General features: G+C 44.8%; 1 protein-coding gene and 1 long non-coding RNA gene across 2 annotated transcripts in view; both read left to right on the forward strand.

Annotated features, from left to right (window-relative positions):
• The first annotated feature begins 529 nt into the window (after positions 1 to 529).
• The window catches only part of LOC133628488 (E3 ubiquitin-protein ligase NEDD4-like), a 352,048-nt gene continuing 327,552 nt past the window's right edge, over positions 530 to 25,025 (forward strand). The window contains exon 1 of the mRNA XM_062016712.1: positions 530 to 686. Within this exon, the coding sequence (XP_061872696.1) occupies positions 630 to 686 (57 nt within the window). The 5' untranslated portion in view covers positions 530 to 629. The remainder of the gene's footprint in view (positions 687 to 25,025) is intronic.
• LOC133628489 (uncharacterized) overlaps positions 2,957 to 25,025 on the forward strand; it is a 40,171-nt gene continuing 18,102 nt past the window's right edge. The window contains exons 1-2 of the long non-coding RNA XR_009820721.1: positions 2,957 to 3,156; positions 4,975 to 5,111. This is a non-coding gene — a long non-coding RNA (uncharacterized LOC133628489). The remainder of the gene's footprint in view (positions 3,157 to 4,974; positions 5,112 to 25,025) is intronic.

Genomic DNA, 25,025 nt, shown 5'->3' on the forward strand with positions numbered 1-25,025 from the left:
GTGCTGCTTCTGTGCTAGCTGGGCTAAACCACGACACTCGGCCACCGAGCCGGGGCCCGCAACGCCTGCCACCTCCGCGTTCTGATTCCCAGGATGGCAGCGCCGCCCGCTCTCCACTGCTGGGGGGAGAGGGGCGTGGTTCCGCCCTACAGGACGCTTCTGCTACAGCAAGTGTGAGGACAGCGTGCCCATCCTCTTCCCGGGGGGCGACCAGCATAGGGAGGACGGCAGCAAATCAGCCCAGCCCAGCGGGACTTCCCGTCCCCAACAGCCATCTCCACCATTGTGCCGTGCCCGGCCTGCCTTCTCCCCGTTCCACTGAACCGTCGCTGGGGCTCCTCACCTCGGGGAGGGCGCGTTCTTGCTGCCGTAGTGAGCCTCATTCGGCGGCGGCAGCGTGGGTGGACCCTAGCACCTGGGAGGTACCGCCCCTGGGAGGTACCGCCCCTGGGAGGTACCGCCCCTGGGAGGTACCGCCCCTGGGAGGTACCGCCCCTGGGAGGTACCGCCCCCGGCCCCTTCCCACTGGTGTTCGGTACCCGGTGGACTGCGTTTCGCTAGGAGCTGCGGAGGCGCCAGCACTAGGAGGACAAGGCGGCCCCAAGCGGGACGCCCCGCGCAGTGACTCCATGGCGACCGCGATAGTGGGGCCGATCTACGCGATCTACGGTTTATCCGAGGACGAGGTGGGTCGGAGCGGGGTGCGGCGCGGCTCAGCTCAGGAGCCCTCGCGGGCAGTCTCGGCCGCTGCGGGGACCCGGCCTCGGCAGGTAGCCCACGCCGGGCGTAGGTCGAGGTTGGTACCCGGTGAACATGCCCCGACAGCAGCGGTGGGCGGGGAGAGGTGGCGGCGGGCTGAGCGGGGCGTTCTCTCCCGGTGAGCCGCGGTAGCTGCCGCTGGCCCGCCCGCAGCTTCGTCAGGTGTGGCTGCCCCGGGGTCCCGCGGCCGACGCCTGTAAGGGGCCAGGGGCGGGTGGTGCCTCTGCTGCGGGGGGGGGGGGGATGAGGGGCGACTGCTTGGGCGGACCTGGCCGTGGAACCAGGGCGTGAGGCGTCTTGGCGGCCGGTGTGCCGTCTCCGTCGCAGAGTGTTCCTCGGACTGTGCCCCGTTCCCGTGGCCAAATCCCCACCACTAGCCCTCGCCTCTGTGTTCACGAGGCGCCTCGGAGCGGGGCTGGTGGCGAACAAAGAGCTAGGACTGGTAATGGAGATGCTGTGGAAGGGGCGGAAGCCTCAGTGAACGGGCTCTGCCCGGCGTCGGTCGCGCAGCGGTGCCAGTGTCCTCGGGAAAGGGTCGGGGGGAGAGATCGCTCTGCTCCTGGAAGGGACTGTGTGACCAGGCCGCGTCCCCCCACCCGCGCTGTGCCGAGGAACTGCTGTCACACACAACCTAGTGCAGATGGAGCCTGATAAGCTTGAGTAGTTCTCGTGATAACTAATCACCATGTTCTGGCTTTATCAACCCATATCTTCTGCAGAACCATACGCAGTGCTAACAAATTAAATATGCATGAGCAGAACAGTTCACTCTGTCTTATACGAGTGTTAAAAATTGTAGTTAATGCCCTTTTTATTTCATTGCCTTAGTGAGATACTATTTTTTCTTAGTAGGTGGTGTGATATTACTGTTCTGTGACTTCAGTATATCAACTGTTAGTATCAGATATATTGCTTGTCCAGGTTATATTTTTACAGGAGTGTATAATAATAAGAATTATAAAAATATCATGCCTGGTTTTATGGGACTAAACATGCAGGACTGTCTGTCAGTCTTTTTCTGGTATAGAAGAAACTGGCATAAAAAAAAATCTCCTGACTGCAGGAGCTGCCAGACAATTTTATTACTTATTATATTTGAGGTAGTGGTTAGTTCTGCTTGTGTTGATTTATAAAGCTATGAGCGTAGTCTGATTTAAAATGCTCTCTATGTACATGAAGGTAGGGGAGAAGAGAGTGCATTGCAAGAGCCTGGGGCCCTTAAGATAACAACCACAAGATTGAAGATGAATATTTTCCTCCCTGGGTTGCTTTCATAAGCTTTCACTTGAGGACAAGTCCAGGTGACAGCAACTGAGCCTGCAGGAGTCTCTCAGCACCTTGTTCTGACTGGCTCCTTTGTGCAGGAACATGTCTGTGTTGCCCGACCCTTCAGGTAACCCAGGCCTATGATCTGTGGTGATCCTGCCTGCTCCTGTGGTGCTGGGGGGCCTGGACAGGCTGAAGGAACAGCTGGGCCAGCTGGGCTTGTTGTCCTAGCATGGGCACCCCAAAAGACTTGATTGGTGGCAATTACTTGCTTTTGTGGATTTTAGTATATTGGAAAGTGTGATCTGTGAGCCATCCTGCTGAGTCCCAAGTAGGTGACTGAGAACATGATACTGGAGTCTGGCTGCTGCTTTTGTTGCTGTGTACTTGCTGATGTCTTTTGTCCCTGCCTCCTTCCTTGACATATGCTGGTACTTGCACAGAATGTTAAAGAGAAACGAATACAGGGAGAAATCCCCTGGACAGAAAAGTGCAGCTGCTGACCGTGTTACTCGACATCCCGCTCTCCACCTTGGCTCTGCAGTGGAAACGATCTTGTGAGAGAAGAATGTCTGCTGCAATGGTGCTCCCATCCCAGCTGATACTAGGGACCTGACCTGTTAAAGGGTGGGCATGGTGGTCCAGGTAAGAAGAGGTGTCTGTCACTCATCTCCTGAGCTGTTTGAAGAACTTCTTGGGAAAGCAAGCCTTCAGTCTCTCCACGATGACCTGCGGTGGTCCCATGTCACAGATGCAGTGATGACTGCAACCACCCTACCTGTGAGGAACAACGGATCTGTTCTTTGTTTTCTATATTGCTATAGATTGTGATGGTGCTGGACACTTTGCAGAACAGAGCAGTGACCATCTAAAAATATAAGAAGAGATTGCAAGTGGAAATAGGGTGGAAGAAAGAGGAAAAAGTGACAGGGTGAGGAGGGGCATGGAGAAGAACATGGGCAGTATTACACAGCCTGATGGTCTATAGTTTCAGTATGCTAACAGCCTAAACCGTTGTCGAGTCTGTGGTAAATGTACGGGCAAAGGAGAACACTGAAAGAGGAGAATCTCCCCTCGGGAGGTGGCTATAAGTATGCTTCATTAAAAGTAAATCTAAAGTGGTTAAGAAAGGTGAGTATGTTTGCAGTTTCATTGCACACTGACATTTTTGAAAAAAGCATTGACTTAGCCTTGGCTTGTCTTTTTGTTTTGAAAACAAAATCTCTTTGCTAGTCTTGAGGGCCAAATCATGTATGCAGATGTATTTAGGCTATTAATTTTCCTTTGTTCTTGCCTCAGTTTGAAATACAGTTGACAGTTCTGTTTTCTGTAGGGTTTTAAGTAAGCCTTGTGCGGGACTAGCAAATTTGCTGATTGAAAAAAGTGGTTATTTAAATGTAAGCTAGATTTGCTTTATGATTTCCCATAATCTTTTACAAATAATTAAGTATAAGCTTAACTTTTACTTACACCGTAGATCTACATGTCTGTAGGCCTACTTCATGTCTTTAATTTAGCATATGCTTAAGTGTTTGCAGAATTTGTGCCTACATTAATCTCTGTAAACAGCTAAAATTCTCAGTGGATACCTTCAATATGGACAGCTATTCTTTCTTTATTCAAATACTCTAACTTTAGCATTAAGACACTCAGTACTTTAGGGACTTAATGAGTTACAGATGACAAACCAACTATTGCATTTAGCCACTGTCAGACTATGTTTTTCTTCAAATGTTATTTTCATAAATCTACCTCTTTGTACATATGAGCTATTAAAAATTAGATTAATCTATTAGTTAAAATTAGCTGTAAATAAAATTAACTTCCTATTAATTTTTCACTGTGAGGATGATTTTAGGGCACAGGTTACCCAGAGTGGTGGTGGAGTCTCCCTAGGAGCTATTCAGAAGCCATCTGGACATGGTCCTGGGCAACCAGCTCTAGCTCACGCTGGGGACTGGGCCAGATGACCTCCAGAGGTCTCTGCCAACCTTGACCAACCTGTGACTATGTGAAATAATATTTATGTAGGCTACTGGAAGCTTAGGTGCCCACATACTAGCTTTAATACCAGTATATTAAAAAATTTATACCCCTTAGGAGCTGAAAATGCTTGTGTTCTTATGTAGAGTACTACTCCTTCTAGCTGAAGTTGTGTATCCATTGCACATGCTTGGTTTGCGAGATGGCATTTGTTAAATGCTCCTGCTGTTGCTTCAATGGGTCTTCAGTGCTGGCCTTGGGAGTGGAGAGAAAGGGAGCGAAACTAGAAGCACCAGCCCCAGTGATGTAAGAAGTTTCCCTCAGCTTCCAGCATTTGTTTGTCTAGGGAGTTCCTGAACCTTGGAATAATCTTGGCAGCATTGATTCTTTAGGAATTACTGGATTAATCTCATAAATTTAATTTACTTTTTAGTCTCTTTTTTTCCTATAAGAAGAAAGGAAATACTATGTCCTTTAGAGAAGTACACTTTTTTCAAGAAACCCAAACAGAAATGAGAGTCATTGGATTGAATGTGGCCCAGCCAAAATGGAAGTTTCCACAGGTATTCCTTCCCCCTTTCTCAATGTGCTTGGGTGGAAGAAAAACTTGTGGCTTCCTCTATCTCATTTAGTTGAATAAAGAACGTGTCTTCAGAAAAAGATCCTTGAAGAAAGAGTATCTTTTTAGATTTTAAAATACAGGCAAAAAAGAGGTTTGTGTGTGAAAGTGCTCTCTCCAATTCCACCATTCTACTCTTTTCAAGCTCTATTCAACTTCTGTGACTTGCAATTGAATAAACTGAAATTACAAGCTTCATACTGAGATGACATTTTGTCATGTATTAATAATTGTTGAAAAGGAGCTTATGTTTGTGAAAATGTCTTGATGCATGAGATATAATTGTATGTGCCTTAAATAGTTCTGGATATAGTCACTGCAGCTTAACCCTCTTTTTCTCATCTTAGTTCTTGTGCACTATACTGGGCAAAGCATTGTGTGTGAGAAATGGATCCTGAAGGACTTCAAGACCCCAGGAGCCTCTGTGGCACTCTGCTTTTGATGAGACATGCTTTTGGTAACTACAAGCAAAACTAGTTTTCAGGTACACTGGAAATGAATGGTACCTGCAGATGGGATGAATTCCTGTAAAGCATAGGCTTGTCTATACTTCACCTAACATTAGGGTAAAGAATAAAAATAGCATTTGTCACAATGGTGTCATAATGAAGTACAGCTTGGGCCGTAAGGGGACAAGGAACATGGATGCAATACAATGGATAAACCGTGTCTTTCTGTGCAAACAGTTTCAAAATGAGGCATATAGGAAGTTGGCTTTTGTGTCTTGTGTTTATATGTTCCTGATGGATTTGTTGCTCTGGAATACTTGAGGGTGTCTCGTTCCCTCTGCTTGAATGTCATGTTAATTAAATTTGTCTATATGATTTGGTGCTGTCCATAAGATGGATGCTGTGAGGGCTTCCCAAGGTATATGTTATCACACTGCTTACTGATGAACTGGATTTATTGCTGAGGAAAAAGGCCTCAATTTTTCCTTCCCTACCCGACTCTGACAAAGCAGTGCCATAGTGGAATTCATTGTTGGATTTGTCTACTTTGCTTTTCAAGCAAACCATAAAGTTTTTAAATGAACCTGATGGTGAGTCGTTGGGAAAAACGTATATTTAAGGTAATGTTTTGTGATACATTGCCTGAATGGTAAAACTATCTCTTGCTGCTCACTCTGCTTTTGCACTGCAGTTGTACGACCAGGGCTTTTCTGAGCCCAGGATGTTCCCATGGGGCCCCTGCCAGGACTGGCATCTGAGAAGGGGCTCTTTGCACTGGTTCCCAGCTCAGCTCCTGGAGCAGTGAGGGTTGGGCCTTGTGGCACTGGGAGTGTTGGATGAATGACCAGGGCACATGGCATTGCTTCAGGTGACATGCTAGAGAAACGTCTCCTGGGCAGTCATGGTTTCTTGTCAAGCACTGCCCAATCCGAGCTGTCAGGTGGAGAATGGGCAGAGCAGTGTGAAGGGCCAGCCTGCCTCCAGGTGCATTGCTCAGCTCCCTGAGCACCAGCTTAGCCTGGTGCTTATATGAAACAGGAGACTTTTATCTAGAAAAAAACCCTTGAGTTCCTGAGAAGATACCCATTTCATGAACAAGGCTGTGAAGATAGACTTTTTAAAAAGAGAGGTTTGTTTCTGCTCTGAATACTCTGGTTATATAAAAGCACAACTCATCAGAGTGCGAGCAGGGGCCTCCCTTGGTCATAGCATTGACAGTGTCTTAGTAATAAGCAATTCAGAATAGTAACATCTTTTAAATGGAAAAAAAAATCTGATTTGGTTTTATGGATTCTAAGTGTATAGGCTTTCTAGGGACAGCGTGTAAAACTTGAACTGTCAATTAAAAAGTCTACATAAGGAAGCGTTTCATAAATGAAAGGCCTTGCATATCTACTTCTTTTGGTATAATAACAAAATTAATAGGCTTTGGTTCTCAGTAGGTCAATAGATTTTTATGAAAGCTTACATTTTAAACCTACTTTTAATGAGTTAGCCTATTTTTGCCACTATTACTAAGTAAATTCTCATTTTAGTGTAAAATTAATGTAAATACATTTAAGGTGGTTTGTACTAAAATGTGGATCTGAGGGAGTAAATACATTTTAGTTTTATATATACTTGTAATATATTTGTATAGTTCTGTATATATTAACATTTACAAATATCTAAATGGTAGATGTCAGGAGGTTGGGGCATCCCTTTTTTCTATTGTATCTAGTGACAGGTCAAGAGGTAATGGGATGAAGCTGGAATACAAAAAGCTCCATTTAAATATAAGAAAAACCTATTTTACTGTGAGGGTGATGGAACACTAGAACAGGCTGCCCAGGGGGGTTGTGGAGTCTCCTCTGGAGGTCTTCAAAACCCACCTGGACATGTTCCTGTGACCTGATCTAGGTGGATCTGCTTTGGCAGGGGGATTGGACTAGATGATCTCCAAAGGTCCCTTCCAACTCCTACCATTCTATGATTCTATGATACATCAGTTCAGAGGTAGCTCTGTCTCTCTTCCACTCCTGCTCTTGTCAGCTTTGGTGAGTGCAGGTGAGGGCTGGTGCTGCTGGGTAATCAAGCCACTACTTCCAGTGCTGTCCAGATGCTGCTATGTGGGAAGGGATGAGTTTAGTATATTCAAGATTGATGTTTTGTGCTGGCCATTTGTGCTGTGTAATGGCAAATGGAGGCTCAAGATTATCCTCTGTTCCTGCAGAAACCATTTTCATAGAATCGTTTCGGCTTTTTTTCCAGCCTTTGTCCCAGCCCTATCAACAGCTAGACCATTTCCCTAAGTGCAACATCCAACCATCTCTTAAACGCCTCCAGGGACAGTGACCTCCCCACCATCTCCCTGGGCAGGCTGTTCCAATGCCTGACAACCCTTTCAGTAAAGAAATTCTTCCTAATATCCAGCCTGAATCTCCCCTGGCGTAACTTGAGGCTATTTCCTCTTGTTACTAGGGAGAGCAGACCAACTCCCGCCTTGCTACAACTTCCTTTCAGGTAGTTGTAGAGAGCAATAAGGTCTCCCCTGAGCCTTCTTTTCTCCAGGATAAACAGCCCCAGATCCCTCAGCTGTTCCTCATATGAAACATGCTCCAAATCCTTTACTAGCTTGGTAGCCCACCTCTGTATCCTCTCCAGCACCTCCACGTCCTTCTTGTAGAGAGAGGCCCAAAACTGGACACAGTATTCAAGGTGTGGCCTCACCAAAGCTGAGTACAGGGAAATGATCACCTCCTTACTCTTGCTGACAACACTGTTCCTGATCCAGGCCAGGATGCCATTGGCTTTCTTGGCCACCTGGGCACACTGCTGGCTCATATTCAGCCAGCTGTCAATCAACACTCCGAGGTCCCTCTCTGCCTGGCAGCTTTCCAGCCCCTCTTCCCCAAGCTTGTAGCGCTGCTGGGGATTGTTGTGGCCCAAGTGCAGGACCCAGCACTTGGCCTTATTGAAACTCATGGGATTGGCCTTGGCCCAGCCATCCAGCCTATCTAGATCTCTCTGTAGAGCTTCCCTACCCTCAAGCAGATCAACACATCCACCCAGCTTGGTGTCATCTGCAAATTTACTAGGGGTGCACTCTATCCCCTCATCCAGATCATTGATAAAGATGTTAAACAGGAGTGGCCCCAGTAGTGAGCCCTGGGGGACACCACTTGTGACTGGCCACCAACTGGATTTAACTCCATTGACCATGACTCTTTGGACCCGACCATCTAACCAGTTTTTCACCCAGGAAAGTGTATGCCCATCCAAGCCAAGAACATCCAATTTCTCTAAGAGAACGCTGTGGGAAACAGTGTCAAATGCCTTAATAAAATCAAGGTAGACAACATCCACAGCCTTTCCTTCATCCAACAAGCGGATCACCCTGTCATAGAAGGAGATTAGGTTCGTTAAACAGGACCTGTCCTTTATAAACCCATGCTGACTGGGCCTGATCACCTAGCTGTCCTGCATGTGCTGCATAATAGAACTTAGGATGATCTGCTCCATCAGCTTCCCTGGCACTGAAGTCAAACTGACAGGCCTGTAATTTCCTGGATCACCATTCCATCTCTTCTTATATATGGGTGTTATATTGACTGACTTCCAATCACATGGGACCTCCCCAGTCAGCCAGGACTGCTAATAAATGATGGACAGTGGCTTGGTGAGCACCCCTGCCAGTTCCCTCAGCACTCTAGAATGTACCCCATCTGGCCTCATAGTTTTGTGTACGTCATTGTGGAGCAGCAGGTCACTGACCTCCTGAATTGTAGGGGGGACATTTTGCTACTCACTCCTATCTCTTGGCTTGGCAGGCTGACTTTCCCCAGTGGAAATGCTCCTATTACTAAAGACAGAGGCAAAGAAGGCATTAAGCACCTCAGCCTTATCCTCGTCTTTCATTACCAAATTTCCTTCTGGATCTAATAGGGGATGGAGGCTCTCCCTGGTCTTCCTTTTATTGTTAATGTATTTGTAGAAACTTTTCTTATTACCCTTTACCTCTAAAACCAGTTTGACTTCTAGCTGGGCTTTTGACCTTCTAATTATCTCCCTACATAACCTAACAACATTCCTGTACTCATTGAGTAGTCTGCCCCTTCTTCCAGAGGCCATAAATTCTTTTTTTTTTCCCCCTGTTTTTAAGCCAAATCTCCCTATTCAGCCAGACTGGTGGTCTTTGCCTCCAGCTCTTCTTACAGCCTGGGTGGTAAATGTGGACTGAGCCCCACAGCTGCTAAGCAAAATCCTTCTGCTCCCATAGGAGTCTTGTCTATTTTGCGGGCCCAGCTTTCTCTGGGAGCTATGTTTAATGAATCTCCAATAGGTATTTTTTTTGTGTTTTGTTTAGAAAATGTAACCACTAGGCATGATATGAGTGTCAAATGAGCTCACCTTTCAGAAGGGAATAAAATTGGTCTCTTGGGAAGTTACTGGAAGAAAGAATGCACCACTGCAGCTTCTAGGTTGGAGTTGTGTCTTGGGTCAATGAGAGGTTCAATGGGTTATAGTATTTATCATTTCCAAACCAAATACAGCTTATTATGCAAGATGGACTGTCTTCACAGGTGCTGTAAGATCCAGAGGCCACAACTTTATTCATGTTGTACTTGTGGGTAATGCTGTGTGAAGTTGAAGCAAGGCATCTGCCATGGGGCTCTGTGAAGCAGCTATGTGCTTGTGTGTTGCAAGATCTGATGTAGGTGCAGTCTGTTTGGCAGCTAACCAATTTCATCTGAATCAGACTAAATTGACAGCCTCTTAGTTCAAGAGGACTAAGACCTCTGGGGGCCAAGACCTCTTGCATAACTAAACTCTGTGGCATTTAAACTGTGACTTTTCTGAGTGAGCTGGAAACCTCTAGGACTTTTAGTAAAAGTGAGGGATGCATTATCTAACAGCTTCAGTCAATAAAAAGTCATAGATGGAATATCAGTGTGCAGAAGTAGCTTGATTTAGTTACAGTTTTGTAAATTTTGGTGTCAGTGAACAGAGAAAAATCTTATTAACTTTGATAAATTTCTTCATCTTTTGCTTTCACTACTACTTCCTCTTAAATGTTTGTTTTAATTGTGTTCAATAAGAGAGTTTTACTGTAGCAGTAAAAGAAATGCTGTTAGGTAGCTCTGTTTCCTTTTAGAAAGAAATGAAGTGTAATCTTGTAAACGCTGTTACTGTTGGTAAGATGGGTAAGAGTGCAGTGGCAGGTTGGGTGATTTCTCTGACTCAAACTGAGAGAAAGGAATGTGGTTTGACTGCTAGCATGCTCAGTTTAGCTTGGGACTTGAGCTGCTGCCATTTCATTGTTAAAACCTTCTAGGGGTTTTACCTTCAGCCAGGACTAGAAGTGTAGCTTTCACAAATACTTAACCTGCTGTCATGCCAACTTTTTCCATCACAGAGTTCTTAAACTGCTGAGTTCTAATGCAGGAGCACTCCTTTCCCTGCTCTCTCTTTTCCTCTCCCCTCCCATAAAGAAGGAAGAAAACCAAAACCTTAGGAAAGAGATTTTCTGCAATGCAGCAGCAATTAACTGGTAATTCATTTTAAAATAAGAAATATGGTTCAATTGCGCAGGCCTGGAAGCTCACTGCAGTTACAATAGTAAAAAAACCCACAATAAAACAAAACAACCCCAAACAACCAAAACAACCCAAAGCCCCAACAAAACAAATCCAAAAGTATGATTCTTGAAATTTATTGTGAAATATCTGTCTTCCAGATGATGTCTTAACTGGGCAACAAACTCAATGTGTATATTTGTAATTGTTCATTTTTTTTCCTCCCTCCATTCTTTTAACCTTAATTCCCATGTGCTGCCAAGATGTAGATATTTGTCAGAATAATAATTTCTAGAAATTGCCTCTAATCAAAAGAAAAATCTGTAATTCTGAGAATACTGGCAGGATATGAAGAATAACTCCATGGATAAGTTGTTCTTTGCCATTAAGCTATAGTACCATACTTTTGTGTCTAATTGCATGGATTAGTGTTGTTTTATTGGTGGCTGTCATGGTTTTGCCCAGCCGGGAAAAGGAGAAAAAAAAAACCAAAAAAACACCATGACTCTTCCTCCTCCTGGTGGAACGGGGAGGGGTATTGGAGAAAAGGGAAAAGAGCCCGTGTAAGTTGAAATAAGAACAATTTAATAGAACAAAGCAAGTTAAGAAGGAAGTTATATCAATAAATGAGGGGCATATACAAAAGGGACTGGTGCATGACACAGTTGCTCACCACCCGGGACCCGACCGACCGCTCTGGACAGGCAGCCGAACGCCGCAACCCTGGAAAAGAGGTCCTTCCACCTAGCTCCCCACCTATATACTGGGCATGATGTCAGGATGGTATTGAATACCTGCTGGCTAACCTGGGTCAGCTGCACAGGCTGTACCCCTTCCTGGTTCCTCATGGGAATTAACTCTATCCTAGCCCAAACCAGGACAGAGGCATGCCAACTGGAGTCAGATCTTCCTCCTTCCTCCTTCCTCCTTCCTCCTTCCTCCTTCCTCCTTCCTCCTTCCTCCTTCCTCCTTCCTCCTTCCTCCTTCCTCTTCCTCTTCCATAACTTATCTGGGTTGAGGAGGGAAGTATGTTCATGTAATCTAGGCTTTTCTGTGTTTGTTTTTAATTGAAGAAAGTTAGAAGTCTTACTCTTTTTAAGAATCTTTATGTGGATGATCACACTGTGATCATGGCAGGATTTTTGAGAGATGGGAGTGATGAGTAACTCCCAGTAGATGATGCCCTGGGATGACTTCATCATTGACTGTCTGTCTGGTGGGGAAGAACTCTGCTTCTGGCCTCTTCCCCATGAGGTGGGATGTATGGTCTTGAGCATGCTGCTCCGTCCACCTCAGTTCATATCTATGGTCTCGTAAGGTGGTCATCGCAGCTCAAATGGTGCTTAGATCTTCTGTCTCCTTTTGCCTTTGGGTGGGGATGGGAGTGTCTGTGCCTGTGTTTAAGGTCTTCAGAGGATGAAGAAACATTTTATTTTCCAAGAATGAATTGATCTAGAAGATGAATTAACACCAAGGGAGGAGTGTTTTGGGATACTGTTGTGGTTTTTGCCCAGCCAGCAATGAAGCACCATGACATTCTCTTGATTGGTGCCCCCCATTCACCCCCACCTTTGTTAGGATGGTGGAGGCCCCAGTGAAATGGGAGGAAAAAAAATTAACCAAGGATGTTGTGGATTGAGACAAGGGCAGGGAGGGCTCTGACAATTACAGTTCCAGGCAAAATAGACTCCACTACTTGACTTAGAGAGGAAAGTAAGGAAGGTTTATTCTACTACCTACAAGAAACAGAACAGAACAAAAAGCAAAAAGGGAGTAGAGTGATGAGAAAATTACAACCAGCACTTTAAGATCTCCCTCCCCCATCCCTCCTTTCTTCTCATGCTCAGCTCTCTGCTCCAGATATCTCTACCTCCGCCCCCACTCAGTAGCTTGGGGGGGAGGGGTCAGGCTCTCACAGATGGTCTCTGCCATCTGAAGTGGTTGGGTCTCCCCACAGGACACGGCCTCCTCCGGCCATAGTCACTGTCTCTGGCTTGGGGCCTTTAATGAAGTGAATTGCTGCCTCTGGTCTTGGGCCAGCTTTAGCAATCACTTCACTACAGATCCGGAGTCAGGGGCAATGATTTTCTTCTTTAAAACTATGGCCGGAAGAGGCTGTGTCCCAAGGGAGGGACCCTTTATCACGATGGCCAGAGGAGGCCGTGTCCCGAGGAAGGGACCCAATATCCACAGCTGTAACTGTGGGAAGGAACCCATGATAAAGCAGCTCATTAAACTTATGCCCAGAAGAGGCCTTGTCCTGAGAGAGGGACCCTGTAACTGCAGAAACTGCAACCGTGGCAAAGAACCCACCCCAGAGAAGTTCACTAAGGACTGTATCCCATGTGAGGGACCCTGTATCAGCAGAAGCTGCAGCTGTTGGGAGCAACCCACACCAGAGAAGTTCGTTAAGGACTGTGTCCTGTGGGAGGGACTCCGTGTTGGAGCAGAGGAAGAATGCAAAGAGTTGTCCTCATCTGAGAACAGAGAAGCTGCAGAGCCCATCTGTGAGAAACTGACCACTTCCCCCATTCCCTGCCCTCCTGAGCCGTTAGGGGGGGAGGAGGTAGAGATATCTGGAGCAGTGAGCTGAGCCCGGGAACAAAGGAGGGATGAGGGAGGGAGATCTTAAAGTGCTGGCTGTAATTTTCTCATCATCCTACTCCCTTTTTGCTTTTGTTCCATTCTGTTTCTTGTAGAATAAACTTTCCTACTGTCATAAATTGAGACCACAATGGATCATAAGCCAATTATAATTTTATTAATTGTAGCAAGTAGAATAAGAGCAAAGACAGCGCTGGACGACAGGGGAGTCTGCGCTCCGCCAACTGCCGTACTGATTAGTTTAAACAGTCCTTTTTTATACATTTTGCATCCGTGGCCGTAAAGTAGGAGAACTGCTCTGCGCATGCTTCAGTTACTGTGAGGGGTCTTTTTTCTGTCTTTCGGTGCTTGCTGAGTAAGAAGTTTTCCTTCTTTGTTTTATAATTGATCCCTCACTTAGAGTTGTTTTTCTTCTCTTCGCCAGTCCCTTAGAACATCTTGTAGTCATCCTTGAGCAGTATCTCTCCTGTTTACACAAATGGTGTCTGGTATGTGAAGGCAATTGCAGTTATCTTATCTCACATGAGTGATGTCCTGCAGCTGTTCGCATAAGTACTTTCCTTTCTTTTGTCGCTTAACCTTTACATTGAGCTTAACATAAATTTTAATAAACAATACCCTAATTCATAGTTTCTTACAATCCCCCCTTTTTCTTTTATCCTATTATTGTTTATTAGACGCTATTTTCATTTTCGACACTGCAGGCAAACTTTTTCCACAATCCCGACATGTATCATAACACTCACAAGATAATACCTTACAATTACAATCACAGTTTTCACGTGGCATATCGCATTCACAACAGTCTTCGTCATCTTCATCTTCATTAGTAGGTATACTTTTATAATCTGTCTCAGCTCTCCGTAGTTAGAATGAGTAGTTTAGCTATGTCAAACCGCTCCTTAATAAAATGTAAAATATAGCGTAATATGCATGGTCCAAATATAAGCCCCAGAATCAACATAATAAGCGGTCCTGCTAAGGCAAACAATAAAGTGGTTAGCCAAGGTGAAACGTTAAAACCAATTTTCATACCATGATCTGCCCACCTCACGATCCTTTTTATGTTGATCTAACCTTTTCCGAAGTTCAGACATGGTGTTATTCCGATGTCTGAACAAACCCATTTAGTTCCTGGTGTCGGGATAGCCCATTTGTCATATCTGTGTTGTGGTTTCTTACATCCAGGAGGTCCCCAAATGATGTCCATATATCTATCTCCTGTTGTTTTCCAATCTGAAGCTATTGTCTCACAACCCCAATAACCACAATAATAATGTCCCGGGTAATTACAATAACTTTTTTCCAGGGTTTGAGGCTGGACATATGTACCATGCCTTGCATTGCGCTTGGGTGTAACCCAAATTTAAACAGTTTGTTGGATGACATCCCATTGCTTCAAAAGGTATTAGCAAAAATAAAGATACAGTAAAATTCCAATTTCCTTCCGAACTGCTTCGATTTTGTATAAGCTTACTTTCCTGTAAGTTATATAATTTCCAGAGCACTGGCTCATGGGGGTTCCCATTTGCTTGAGTTAGTATCAATAGCAAAACCACCAGTATACCAGGAAAAACGGTATTTGTCAATTTTACCAATTTAAGTATAATTTTACCAGTCCTAGGGAAGTTTGACCATGGTTGCTTTTGTGTCCCATTGTTTTGGTTCTTTTCTCCACAGTTTGTTCCTCCTCTGCCTCGCCTGTCGACTCGGTTGCTTCGAGCCACGGGGTGTACCATCTTCTCGGCAGCAAGGGAATTCTTCAGGAGACAGCTGTTTCAGGGCCTTTTACCTATTTACACAGGCTTTTAATGGGACAAAGCAAGACACAGTTAGCACTTTCTTTCTGCTCTTTATAGCCAAGATTTCAGCTACAAAGGGGACTGGCTCGTTGGGATGGTTTTCCAACACTGTGTGCAAACTCCTATTGGAGGGTATCCACATTCACCATTTATCCTGGCATACCTTGCACCTAAAACAAGCAAATGGATACCAATTGCAATTTAAATCATTACACCTAATTCTTATATCTAGAGTGTATATATATACATATTATTTACATCAGTATATTTTCTATATTCAATATGGTGTGGTTGTATGAGTTTAGCAATTTCCTTCAGCACACTTTGTACGCTTCCATATAATAGATAAACAAAGAAATAATTATTGCAAATATAAACAACAATACACATTTTATAGCAAAAGGTAACGCAGCAAAATAATCAAATAAAGTCTCTATCATTATGTTATCTTTTCAGGGTTATCTTGGTGTCACCTGGAGTACTGATTACTTTCCAGTGGGGTCTCGTTATTGGGCCTTTAATGCGACTGGCGTGAGTCCATCCACGCTCAGCAGTCCAGACAGCCGTTTCTGTTGTAAGCAAAACAAGATAAGGTCCCTCCCAGCTGGGTCTTAGAGTTTCTTCCTTCCACACTTTAATCAATATCCAATCTCCAGGTTTGACATTATGAATTTTTAAGTCCAACGGGGGTCGTTGCATAATCAGTCCCTGCTCCCAAAGCTTGTTACGGTGTTCTGCTAATTGCAAAACATAGTCATTAATCACACAATCTCGAATTAAAACATTAATGTGTTAAATGATCCACCATTACTAATAAATATTTGTAACGTCCAACCCTTAGGTAGTTCAGTAAAATCCACTTGTATGTGTGAGAAGGGTCTGTATGCTGGGGAATGTCCTCCAAGGGGTTTTTGTCTCATGTTATTTCGATTAACCTTTTGACAGGTCTCGTAGGCTGCTGTGTGCATAGTCAAAATCGTATTATAATTGCCTGCCACTCGTTTTGCTTCTGTATCGGCGGCATTATTTCCCCTAACTTGATAACTTGTACCTCGCTGGTGTCCCTTTATATGTACAACTGCTATTTTATTCGGCATTTTTAATGCCCCCAGAACTTGCTGAATCAATTCCGGGTGTATCAATTCTTTTCCCTGCGAGTTAAAAAATCATCTTTCCTCCCATATTTTTCCAAAAGTGTGTACTACTCCGAACGCATAGCGTGAGTCTGTGTATATAGTTCCGTCTTTTTCCTCCTTTTCACATTTCCCAGCGCTCTGTCTTCCCCGCTGCAGTGCGGCCGGGACGGCATTGCTGGGGGGTGGGGGGGGAGAGTGGGCAGCAGCAACAGCAAGTCCTATCCTCATGCCAGGGCGAGCAGGACCAGCTCGGGGGGGGAAACCTTGCACAGCCCCAGGCTGGCAGCCAGGGGAGGCAGGCAGGGCTGCCCCTGGGCATCCCCACGGCAGCCAAAACAATCCTCAGGGCAGCACCCAGGGGCTCTGCACCGTGACCCGGCCGTACAGCTCCAGATGCCGCCACTGCTGCCAACAGCTATGATCCAGCTGCCCCCTCCAAAAACACTTCTTCCAGGGGGAAGAGGAGCAGGGTGGGGGTACAAGCGGGGCCTGACCTCCTCCATGCTCTCCCAGCACCCCACCACAGCCGAGGCTTGGGGGGGACTAGTGGAGGGCCGGTGGAGTGCTGCCAGGGTTCACCCTCCAGTGACACTAATGCTTTCCACAATGCATATAGCTCACAGGCTTGAGCCGACCAGCTGGCACTCAGGGGGCCTGATTCTATTATCTTAAACTCTCCTTTTTCCAACTTAACGAAGGCATATCCAGACAATCGTTTACCTTCCACTATTCATGATAACCCATCTATAAATAATACTTCTCCATATTGTAGTTCTTCTTCTTCTAAGTCTGGCCTAATATGTGTCTGCTGTTCAATTGTTTGAAAACAATTGTGTAACAGTTCATTACTTTCTCCTGGGTACAAAAATTCAGTGGGATTAACTGCCCCAATAGTTTTTTAAAGATAGTTTAGGGGATTCTATAAGTATTCCCTCATACTTTAATAATCAGCTATCTGTAAGCCATTTTTCTGCTTTTTATTGCAACACTCCTCTAATGTTATGTGGAGCATATAAGACAACTTCTCCATTAAAGGTAATACGATTTGTTTCTTCAAGTAATAAGGCAGCAGCAACAATGATTTGTAAGCAGCTCGGCCAACCCCTGCTCACAGCGTCTAACAGCTTTGATAGGTATGCCACCGGTTTCTTTTGTCCGGCCCATTCCTGAGTTAATACTCCGAATGCTGTTCTTTCATGTGTGTTAACAAATAAATGGAATGGCCGCTTTAAATCTGGTAGGCTTAAAACCGGTGTTTGGCTTAGTTCCCTTTTGTGCAAGAAAGTTTAGGAATCAAATGCTTTCTTTTCTTACATCTTCCTTATTATTCCCTGCTATAAGCAGATCATCTACATATTGTAACAGTACATTTCCCGTTTGTACCTGGTATTCTTTTAAGAGCTCTTCCAGGGCCTGTCCAAACAAATTAGGGGACTCAGTGAACCCTTAAGGGAGCACGGTCCATCTTAATTGCTGTCTACGGCCTGTTTCTATGTCTTCCCATTCAAAGGCAAAATAATCACAGCATTCTTCTGCCAGTGGACAGGCCCAAAAGGCATCCTTTAAATCAATCACACTATACCAGGAGTTATGAGGTCCTAACTTGCTTAGCAATGTGTATGGATTTGCTACTACAGGGAACCGGGTGATAGTTCTTTTGTTTATTTCCCTTAAATCATGTACGAGCCGATATTTCCCATTAGGTTTCTTTACAGGCAGAATGGGGGTGTTAAAGGGTGACATACAAGGCTCTAAGATTCCTTGTGCTAATAACCGATCAATTTCTGGTTTTAATCCTCTCCGTCCTTCTAGGGATATGGGATATTGCTTTACCCTCACAGGTATGTGGGGTTCAGAAATTTGGACTTTAATCAGTGGGATTTCCAGTCTACTAATTGTGTCCGGAGAGTACCAGACATCAGGGCTGATTTGTTTTTTTTTTATCCTCCACAGTCAAAGGATAAGCAGACACTGTTAGCTCTTGATTCTTTACTTTAATTTCTGATTGCAATTCAACAATTAAATCTCATCCTAGCAGATTAAATTCTGCTTCAGGGACGAGCAAGAGTTCACCCATTCCGAATTTATTTTCAGTTTCAAATAATACATTTTTGATTTTGTTTACTTTAAATGGTTCTCCTTTTGCCCCAATCACTTGTACTTTTTCGGGGGAAATTTTACATCCCTCAGGTATTTGTTTAATAGTCGATTTTTTCAGCCCCAGTGTCTACTAAAAAGGTGAACTCTAGTTTATGGGGACCTATTTTTAATTTTATCAAGGGCTCATGATGACTCCGGTCCCCCAAAATATAGAGCCCCTGACTCTCCTATTCCGCTTTCAATATTTCCTCATCCCTGATCCTTTCTCTACAATTCTTCTTTATATGTCCCTTTTTTCCACAGTAAAAACAACATCTCTGTTCCTTCTTTACTACTACATTCCTTGTTTCATTCCAGCAGCAGTTTGTCTTTTACGATCCTCTCTGACCGCTGCTACCATCATTTTCACTTGCCGCTTGCTGCTCTCCTCCTCTCGCCTTACATAGACTTTCCGGGCTTCCCTCAATAATTCATTCAACCCTCTCACTTGCCAGTCTTCTAACTTTTCAATCTTCTTTCTGATATCCCCCCATGATTTTGCTACAAACTGAGTTTTGAGGAGTGCTTGCCCTTCGTCAGGATTTACCCCGAGATACAGCTGAAGGGCTTTCCTCAGTCGTTCTAACCACTCAGTAGGGCTCTCATTTTTCTTTTGCATTTCATTAAATGCTTTATTGATATTCTGGCCACGGGGTACTGCTTTTCTAATTCCCTGAATTACTATAGTTTTCAGGTCCTGCATATGAGTTCTATGCACGGGATCCTGATTATCCCAATTAGGTCTTTGGAGTGGCCATTTTAATATTTGCTTTAGGTCCCTGGGCATGTTGAGCATCCCACAATCTCATTCCTGCTCGTCTAATCATGTCTCTTTCCTCGGTAGTAAATAATTGGCCAAGGATAGATTGCATTTCATCCCAAGTATAAAGGTTTGGTCCCAAAAGGAGGAGGGGGAGACTTTCGTTCCAACTCCGGTGGGGGAGTGGGTGCTCTGGGGACCTCTGGAGAGGCTGTGGGAGCAGGAGGGGAAATGTAAGGGGGGGTTAGAAGGGTTTCGTCTAACTCTTCCTTCTTTTTCTTTTGTTTAGCTTTTATTTCACTCAGCGGGTAAAGTCTAGTTCCCGGTCTTTTTAGCCACACTTCCGCATACTGACTTTCTTCCGGGTTAAGGGGTTTTTTATTATTAACCCAGAAATTTAATTGTTGTCTTATCCAATCTTCTTCTGGCCCGCAGACTAGCCAAAAGACATTTTCAGAAATCTTCTTCCCTCCCCATATCTTAGTACAGTATTCTATTATTTTCTGCTTATCTCTCCCTAGTGTTCCAGGGAAATATCTCCAATTGTCTAAGATATATGCCAGAGGGGTATTCTTAGGTACAGCAGGTACCCTTCCCATGGGTGTCGAAGGCTTGCTGCCCTTCGCCCCCATCTTCTGGATTATCCACAAACACACACTCACTTGCTCCCCTTGTTCCTGGCCCAGTCCCTCGCGGGAGATGGGAAACGCAGTACTTAAGGGTCCACACTCGCTTGGTTCAGTATATCGAACCTCTCATTCGTTATAATCCAGGATACCCAATCCCGCCCGAACGGATAACCCACGAACCAATTTTCGCAATATACTTACGCGTCCTGCGTCTTCGTCCGGACTCCCGTGCACAGAATTTTTATGGGATTTTACCGGTTTCCCCTTTGCTCATTATTCTAGAATTTAGGTTCGTCGGTAAGGTTGAGGTAGGCTGTCAGTCACGGGGCCGCGGATTGCCGCGGGGCGCCTCCCCGGAGGACTGAAGCTCACCGTTCCTTATCCGAGTCATGGCACCAAGATTGTCATAAATTGAGACCACGATGGATCATAAGCCAATTATAATTTTATTAATTGTAGCAAGTAGAATAAGAGCAAAGACAGCGCTGGACGACAGGGGAGTCTGCGCTCCGCCAACTGCCGTACTGATTAGTTTAAACAGTCCTTTTTTATACATTTTGCATCCGTGGCCGTAAAGTAGGAGAACTGCTCTGCGCATGCTTCAGTTACTGTGAGGGGTCTTTTTTCTGTCTTTCGGTGCTTGCTGAGTAAGAAGTTTTCCTTCTTTGTTTTATAATTGATCCCTCACTTAGATAGAGTTGTTTTTCTTCTCTTCGCCAGTCCCTTAGAACATCTTGTAGTCATCCTTGAGCAGTATCTCTCCTGTTTACACAAATGGTGTCTGGTATGTGAAGGCAATTGCAGTTATCTTATCTCACATGAGTGATGTCCTGCAGCTGTTCGCATAAGTACTTTCCTTTCTTTTGTCGATTAACCTTTACATTGAGCTTAACATAAATTTTAATAAACAATACCCTAATTCATAGTTTCTTACACTACTTTCCTCTCTAAGTCGAGTACTGGAGTCTGTTTTGCCTGGAATTGTAACTGCCAGCAAGCACTTCCCGCCCTTGTCTTATTCCACAACAACCTTGCTTATCTTTTTACTCACATTTTTCTGGGGCCTCTGGTATCCTAATGAGGGTGAGGGTAAATGGGGGCACCGAGAGAGACTGTTGTGCTGCTGTGCTAGCTGGGCCAAACTATGACACTTATTAAAGAAACAATTAGAGCAGGGAGATGAGAAATAAAACCATTTTAAAAACACCTCCCCTCACCCCTCCTCTTCTCAGGACTCCCTTTCCTTCCCCCCAGCGGCACAAGGGATGGGGTATGGGGGTTGCGGTCAGTTCATTACAGATGGACTTAGCTGCTGCTTCTTCTCAGGAGGAGGCCTCCTCACACTTCCCACTGCTACACTGTGGGGTCCCTCCCCTGGGAGACAGTCCCTCACAAACTTCTCTAACATGGGTTCTTTCCATGGGCTGCAGCTCCTCACGAACTACTGTGGCACGGGGCCTCCCACGGGGGCAGCACCTCACACCCTGCCCCAGCGTGGGTCATCCACTGGGGAGAACAGTCCTTTAGGGACAGACTGCTCCAGCCTGGGTCCCTCACGGGATCACAAGTCCTGACAGCAAACCTGCTCTGTCGTGGGCACCTCCCCCACAAACTCCTAGGTCCTGCCAGGAACTTGTCTCAGAATCATAGAATGGTAGGTGTTGTAAGGGACCTTTAGAGATCATCTAGTCCAACTTGCCTGCAGAAACAGGTTTACGTAGATCAGGTTGCTTAGAAACATATCCAGGTGGGTCTTGAAGACCTCCAAGGAATATCCTGAGAATATGGCATAATCTAATCTCCACTATGGAATTATGGAAAGAACCAGGTATAAAATTTTGTTATACCAGATTCTATGGTTTTACTTTTAAGAATGTATGGACTGTCATTGCATATTGAAAAAAAAAAGGGATTTAATCCATATACAGTTCTATAAGACTCCTTCATAAATAGGAAATATTTTGGATTTATTCTAATGAGAAGGTGGTAGTTTGTAAGCACCGTCTGTTTCACTGGAATGATGAACTACAACTTAAAAGTTAATTAAAGCTACAGTATCAGACAGCATGACATGGAAGTAGAAAAATCATGAAGGTGGGAAAAAAACAATAAGGTATATTTTAATTCATACTTTTCATTCCTTCCCTTTTTTCCTTACTTATGCAGGTGGGAAAAAAAAAATCTACCATTGTGGGATTTTAGTCTCAGTTTAAAAACATGTGATTTAATTAATTGATCATCTCAGCAATAAGGTATCTTTTTCTGCTCTTTTTTCACTACTAATTCTAGCATGTCTAGAATTACTATGACATAGATTGATAGATGCATACACACATACATACAAACATATGTACATAGAAACATAGCATTTCAACTAATCTGCTCCAGACATAACACATTTCTTGATATTATAAATTCTTGCAGTTGACAGTCATTAAAGCTTTCAGGGTCCAAAATATATACACTGAAGTAAAATTAATCTATCTGTTAAGGATTCAATAATTTATCCTCTGATCTGTTTTGTAGATGTTTGGCTTTGAAGTCAAATACTCTTTAACCATACCAGTCCCCAGGTTTTCCAGTTTCCTGCTGACTTTTGAATAGAAATCATGTGAGGATCTGTTTCTCTTTATTATCATAGAATCATAGAATGGTAGGGGTTGGCTCATTAAATCAGTTATGGTTCCTTTGGTCGGTCCTCTCCCGCTCCTGGGATAACTGTGGTAATTCTAGAGCTAATAGAATCATAGAATCATAGAATGGTAGGGGTTGGAAGGGACCTCCAGAGATCATCTAGTCCAACCCCCCTGAAGAAGCATGTTCACCTAGATCAGGTCGCATAGGAACATGTCCAGGCGGGTCTTGAAGACCTCCAAGGAAGGAGACTCCACAACCCCTCTGGGCAGCCTGTTCCACTGCTCCGTCACCCTCACAGTGAAATAGTTTTTTATTATGTTTAAGTGGAACTTTTCATGTTCCCGCTTCATCCCATTACCCCTTGTCCTGTTGCTAGCTATAGGATGAACTTCTTATGGAGTCACAGCCTCCTTCAGGCATCCACCCCCTCTGGCGTGGGGTCCTCCATGGGCTGCAGGGGGACAACCTGCTTCACTGTGGTCCTCATACATATTACAGGGGAGCCTTTTCAGTGCCTAAGCACCCTCCTCCCCCTCCTTCTCCACTGACCTTGGTGTCTGCAGAGATGTTTTCACATTCTCCCTCGCTGCTGCTGCAGTTTTGTAACTGTGCAGCAGCTTGTTCTCCTTCTCAAATAGGTTATTCACAGAGGCGTTACCTCCATCACTAATTGGCTAGGCCTGGATCAGGCACTTAGAATTGACTGGCCCTAACCCTGTGAGCTACATGGGAATGTTCTGGCAACTGTTTGTTTAAAGAAACCACCCCTATAGCCCCCCTGCCACCAAAAAACTTGGTCCAGGCAAAACCACTACAGTAGCAATTCTAGAAAGTTTGGTTTCTTTCCTTTTTGCACCAAACTTTCTGCTTGCTAAGTAAAACTCAGCACAACCACTCTCATTCTTATTTTGTGTTTGGTGATTGTCATGGTTTAGCAAGGAGCTGCTTTTGCTTGGTAACAGGAGGAGGCAGTTGCAGTGAAGACCTGGTAAAGAGTTCTCAGACTTTCCCCCAGCTCTTGAGTTCAGACCCATCTCCAGCCTGGTTGGGCCAATCTGACGCCTCTGCGATCTCTATTTAAGGACAGGAATTTGAACTGCTTGGGAGGAGGTGTAAGAGTGGTACAAGATGGAGGTGACCATGCAGACCTCACAGTCAGAGGAGGAGGAAGGAAGGAAGGAAGGAGGAGCGACAGATTGGAGACCCCTCTGCAACCCGTGGCGAGAAAGCAGGCTACAAAACAGATCAGAGGATAAATTATTGAATCCTTAACAGATAGATTAATTTTACTTCAGACCCCCCTGCAACCTATGGAGGACAACAACAGGACTGAGAGCCACCAGCAGCTCCGGGTGAGTGCACCTGGACGGGCAAGACACTGTGTGAGGAGGTGGCCATGGCGCAGGCTGTGCTGGAGTCTGTAGGCCGCAGAGCAGACTCACACAAGAGGCAGAAATGAGCTGCAGCCTTTGGGATAAATGCACGTCAGAGCAGCCCGTCCAGGGCTGACAGATGTGTGTGATACCCCGCAGATGAGCAGGGAGGATCAGTGAGGAGCCCACCTGCCCTGAGGAGAGACAAATGGCAGAAGCTATCAGGAATACACTGACTGAAACCCCCATTCCCTGCCTCCCTGAGCCATTCAGTGGGGGAGGAGATAAAGACACCAGGATCAGGGCTCTGAGCCCAGGAAGAGGGGAGGGGTGGGGAAGAAGGTGGTCTTAAAGGGCTGGTTGTGCTCTTCATCATTGTACCACTCTGTGTTGTTTTCTGTTTGCTATTTTTGGGGGTTTTATGGGTATATTTTAGTTGTTGGTGGATTAAATTATTTTCTGTTTTCTCCCACAAACCGAGTAGCCTTGTGTGTTTTGTCCTGGACCATAAGCGGCAATCAAGCCCTCCCTGTCCTTTGGTAATTCTCAAGGTTTTGGTACTTGAGTCTAATCATGATCTTTTGCCCCCTGGTGGGCCTAAACCAGGACAGTGGTTTAACACAGTTTGTCTAAATCCTTAACAAACAAAATAGATTACCCCAGTATTGCACACTAGCACTGGGGTTCCTTTGGACAGCAACTTAAAGCTGCTTTTAGTTAGCTTTGAACAAAGGTGGCAGGGAGAGAAAAGAGATAGAGGAAGGATGGTTTTGTTTGCCTCACAGCACTGCTGGTGCATGTCAACTTCACATATTGTTTTGAAACTCCACTATAAACAAGAGCGGTATCCTGTTAAAGGAGGCAATTCTGTGTGCAGTTGGATTTTGGTATCTCTGCAGCAGCTCCTAGCTGCTTTTCTCTCTTTGCTTTGTGCAGCCACAGTAATAATTTAGAAGCAAAATTGGACTTTCTGTAGACTGTCTTGTTATTTCTGAAAGGGAACATAACTTCATTTAAACCTGCCTGGAGGAAACTGAATTTGTTCTTCAGATGACTTCTGTTAATTTATGTTATCCTGAGACCTTTTCACCCCCGAACTTCATTCACTGTAATTCTCATTTGTTGTCTTGGGAAAAAAAAAAAAGTCCTGTCCTTGGTTCTTGATTGTTCTTGACTGAGCTCTCTGACAGTAAAAGACTTCATTATGTGAGAAGCACACCCTTTGCAAACAGCTCTGTTAGATCCTCATGTTGCTTCACTGATGGGCTTCTGCTGCTCTAGGGAGACAGGTTGTCTTATGCTTCGGGACTAGGC

This window comes from Colius striatus, chromosome W, assembly GCF_028858725.1.
Source record: "Colius striatus isolate bColStr4 chromosome W, bColStr4.1.hap1, whole genome shotgun sequence".
In the NCBI taxonomy this organism is placed as follows: Eukaryota; Metazoa; Chordata; class Aves; order Coliiformes; family Coliidae; genus Colius; species Colius striatus.